Source organism: Papilio polytes, unplaced genomic scaffold (genome assembly GCF_000836215.1).
Source record: "Papilio polytes unplaced genomic scaffold, Ppol_1.0 DF822178.1, whole genome shotgun sequence".
Taxonomy (NCBI): Eukaryota; Metazoa; Arthropoda; class Insecta; order Lepidoptera; family Papilionidae; genus Papilio; species Papilio polytes.
In genome coordinates this window covers 18314-21650 of record NW_013527026.1, presented here as the reverse complement: position 1 = coordinate 21650, position 3337 = coordinate 18314, and the positions used below count along the sequence as shown (strand labels likewise).

Below are 3337 nucleotides of genomic sequence, written 5' to 3'. Positions count from 1 at the left end.
CGGCAGACTGCGCGGTGTACTGCGCGGCGAGCGCGGTATCTTATACGAAGAGTAGAGGCGCGCCGGACGCTCCGGACGCTCCGGACGCCTCCGTGCTGCTCACTCGGTTTTACTCGTTTGTAAATAGTTACGTTTACGAGCGTCTCGCTCACTCTTGCGTAGTGAAATACCTTTACAATATTAATTCACAAATCGGACAAACAAACTGAGTTTTATTTCTTAACGAATTTCGTCGATGATCATTTGTAGTCTTCTGTGTGGCAGTTTTTTTTTATTTTGTAAATTTTTTAATTCGTAAATATAATAAGTCCTCGACAAGGTGACAATGTAGATTTAATATTTAGAACGAGGCATACGACTGTCTTATCGCTGATAGTACGCATAACATTTTAAGACTTTCTTGTGTCGCAAACTAAAAATGTTTGACTCGAATCTACGAGTGTATGTTATGGTTGTAAAGAACTCGATTCTGCCCCAAGTGGGCAGTACAATTGTACTACACGGTGTATGAACTGAATACTTATGTTTAGTACATCATTACGATGTTTGGCAGCATGCAGTAACTGTGCCATTAATTGTGCAATATCGAAGTAAAGTTGTGCGCAGACAGGTTTGTCGTCGGTGCAGTGGACATCGCAGTCATCGGAGCGTCCACTCATTTCCCCGCCGCGGCTTTTGTATTGTGCCCGTTTTTATTGAATGCAAATATAAGCAGAATTTCTTTACGTACAATAGAGAAGCGGCTGCCGTGACGTCACCGCGGCGGGGCGGGGCGGGGCGGGGCGCGCGGGCGCCTGTAGTTTAGTTAGGCTTAGATTAGAGTATCGCTGACGGTTGTTTAGAATATATCTTAACACGGGAACTTTAAGAGATTAAATAAAGTGTTAATTAATTATGTACTGGGCAGTCAATAACCGACTTAACTTCGCTGTGCAATGTATGTCGCGTGTGGGCGTGTGGGCGTGTGGGCGTGTCCGTGCGGCCGGGTGCCCCGCCCCCGTCGCTCGGCGCAGGCGACGCGCTAGGTATAGATTTGGATTAAAATTAATTAGGTTTAATGATCGGAAATAAGTTAGTCGACGAGATAGGCTCTATTTTTGTACCGGCCATCGAATCTCGCACGGGCTTAGATTATTTTATCGTTAAGACTGAACCGAACTGGCAGCCGCCACGCGGTTTTATATTTGAAGACTTGAAGGTGGGACCCTGAGGTAGTAACGGCCGACACCGTCATCTGTCGCACTGTTAAACAACGTCAAGTCTCAATATAGCAAGAAAATTAACCGTTTCCTCTGAAAATCACGAAAAACTATCATTAAAATCTGTCCAGTGGTGTCGGACACATGTACACTTGCATAAGGAACAGACATTGATTATTATTAATAAGAGATTACTGGTTCAGTTTTTACTCATAAAATAAACCGTTTTTAAATTTATGATGTGACCTGTTGTTTGGTGTGCGATGTGGGTGAGGTGAGGGCGGGGGCGGCGGCGGGGGCGGGGCGCGGAGGTTCGTCGAATCCATTGTTATAAATATAATTATATCAATAAATTTTCTATTGTAAATTAATATTATGTCTTATTTGCCATCCTTTCTGCATCACCGTTGTGATTGTGGGCGAATTGTACGTTTTTAACATTACAATATTCTATGAGACAGAAAGTATTCACTTGTAATTTGATCATAAAAGTAACAAAATATGTATGGAAAATAATTTTAATATATCAAATGAACCAAAAACATTTATTTCACATGGGATAAATTGTAACAAGTATAAATATATCTTAAATAACTACATTTTAGGTGTCTTTCATTGTCTGCAGGTTGCCCTTGTAGTTAATGACTACCTCTTGTCAATGATCTCCAGTCTGTGTTGTGAAGAATTGTTACGTCTCACAACACACACAACTCTACTGAAATGCAACAAGCCTCGTATAGACCAACACCTCATACTCAAATATATTTTGATTTCAATTAATTATTTTATTTTATATTTAAATCTCAGAAGATCAATGTCTCATAGATACATTTTTAATATTTTTTCAACTTTGTTCAACAGATAACACTCAGAGAAAGGGTTACAATACTATTACATTTTTATTATCTATACAAAAATTGAGATCTTTCTCTACATGTATCACACCAGACATACTCCTCTATAAATTGAATATGACATCTGACGCCAATCCTGGCATATTCACAGCGGAATGATTCAATCTATCCCGGTCGCCAGGACTATAAGTTTGCAGTGCCTGACTTCTCCACCAGCTCCAGCAGGGTATGCAGGGAGGTGTCAAACAGCTCGCAGCGGATGGGCATCTCCAGAGAGTAAAAGGGGTTCTTTAGCGCATAGTCCGAGTAAAGCTCATAAATGCGCTTCAGGACCGCCTCCGCCCCGGCCATGCTGGGCTCTGTCACCACAATGAACTTCACACCTAACAATATACAGACATAATTAACTTAATAATCCTACAAAAGCAAATAGTCATATATTGCATCTTCTTGAAGAATTTAACCTGTTAATGTCTGGAAGCAGGCCAGCTTGAATGTATCTGCGGTGAGGAGCTCGATGCCCGAGGACTTCGGCACTGGGCTGAGCTGGCTGGCCAGTGCAAACAGCGGGTAGAACATGCTCGCCAGCACTATCTTCTCATTAGTTGTGGCTCTAGCACGACCAAACTTCAAACTTAGAGGGTAATTTTCCTGGAATTTGTGACAAGTACAATATTAGATGGTGGTAACCTAACATTGTAGTTTTTGTAAGAAAGCATAGATTAGAATTTAAGAGATTTAACTGTAGTTAAGTCAGGCTTAACTGTTAGTCCTATTACTAAAGAATAGTTTAGCAATGAATATGAATTTACCTTAGCTTCAATAAGATCAAAGACATCTCTTCCATCCTCAGTGGTGCGGCCGGCCACCGGCGACCCATTCACAGACAGCAGCATATGCCCAACTGAAATATGTACATTCAAAAACATTGCTAAGTCAGTTAATGTAGAACATAGATAGAATGTAGATCAATATAAGATTATAACTTGTAAAAGTTAACACAGAAGGAGTAACTCATAATTTACCATTAATTCCATCTCTTTGGCCGAAAACAACGACAACTTTCTTATTTTCATACTGTAGCTTTATATCCAGCGGATAGCCAAATGTTTTTTCCGTTTCAACTTTTGGTATGCTGTGATCATAGTTATAAATCAACCCGCCGGATTTACTCACTATATAAACTCCGTATATAACCATTTTTAGTTAATTTCTATTTCTTATTTGAATACATTTATGATAATAATTAAAACAAATTGTAAACACCTCCAAAGAAATGTCAAC

At 40.1% G+C, this 3337-nt stretch overlaps 1 protein-coding gene across 1 annotated transcript; it reads right to left on the bottom strand.

The window, feature by feature from the left end:
• Positions 1-1730: 1730 nt before the first annotated feature.
• LOC106106700 (trafficking protein particle complex subunit 4) lies at positions 1731-3337 on the bottom strand. The gene is made up of 4 exons (XM_013287328.1): positions 3079-3337; positions 2866-2957; positions 2518-2704; positions 1731-2436 (listed from the first exon to the last, which is right to left on the bottom strand). The coding sequence occupies exons 1-4, from the start codon at positions 3251-3253 to the stop codon at positions 2237-2239; spliced, it is 654 nt and encodes a 217-aa protein (XP_013142782.1). The 5' UTR covers positions 3254-3337; the 3' UTR covers positions 1731-2236.

Coding starts and splice junctions, on each gene's coding strand:
- LOC106106700 (XM_013287328.1), bottom strand. CDS start 3,253: ATGGTTATATACGGAGTTTATATAGTGAGTAAATCCGGCGGGTTGATT. Junction 2,705..2,865: donor TTGATCTTATTGAAGCTAAG/GTAAATTCATAT, acceptor CACAAATTCCAG/GAAAATTACCCTCTAAGTTT. Junction 2,437..2,517: donor CTGCTTCCAGACATTAACAG/GTTAAATTCTTC, acceptor GTATATTGTTAG/GTGTGAAGTTCATTGTGGTG.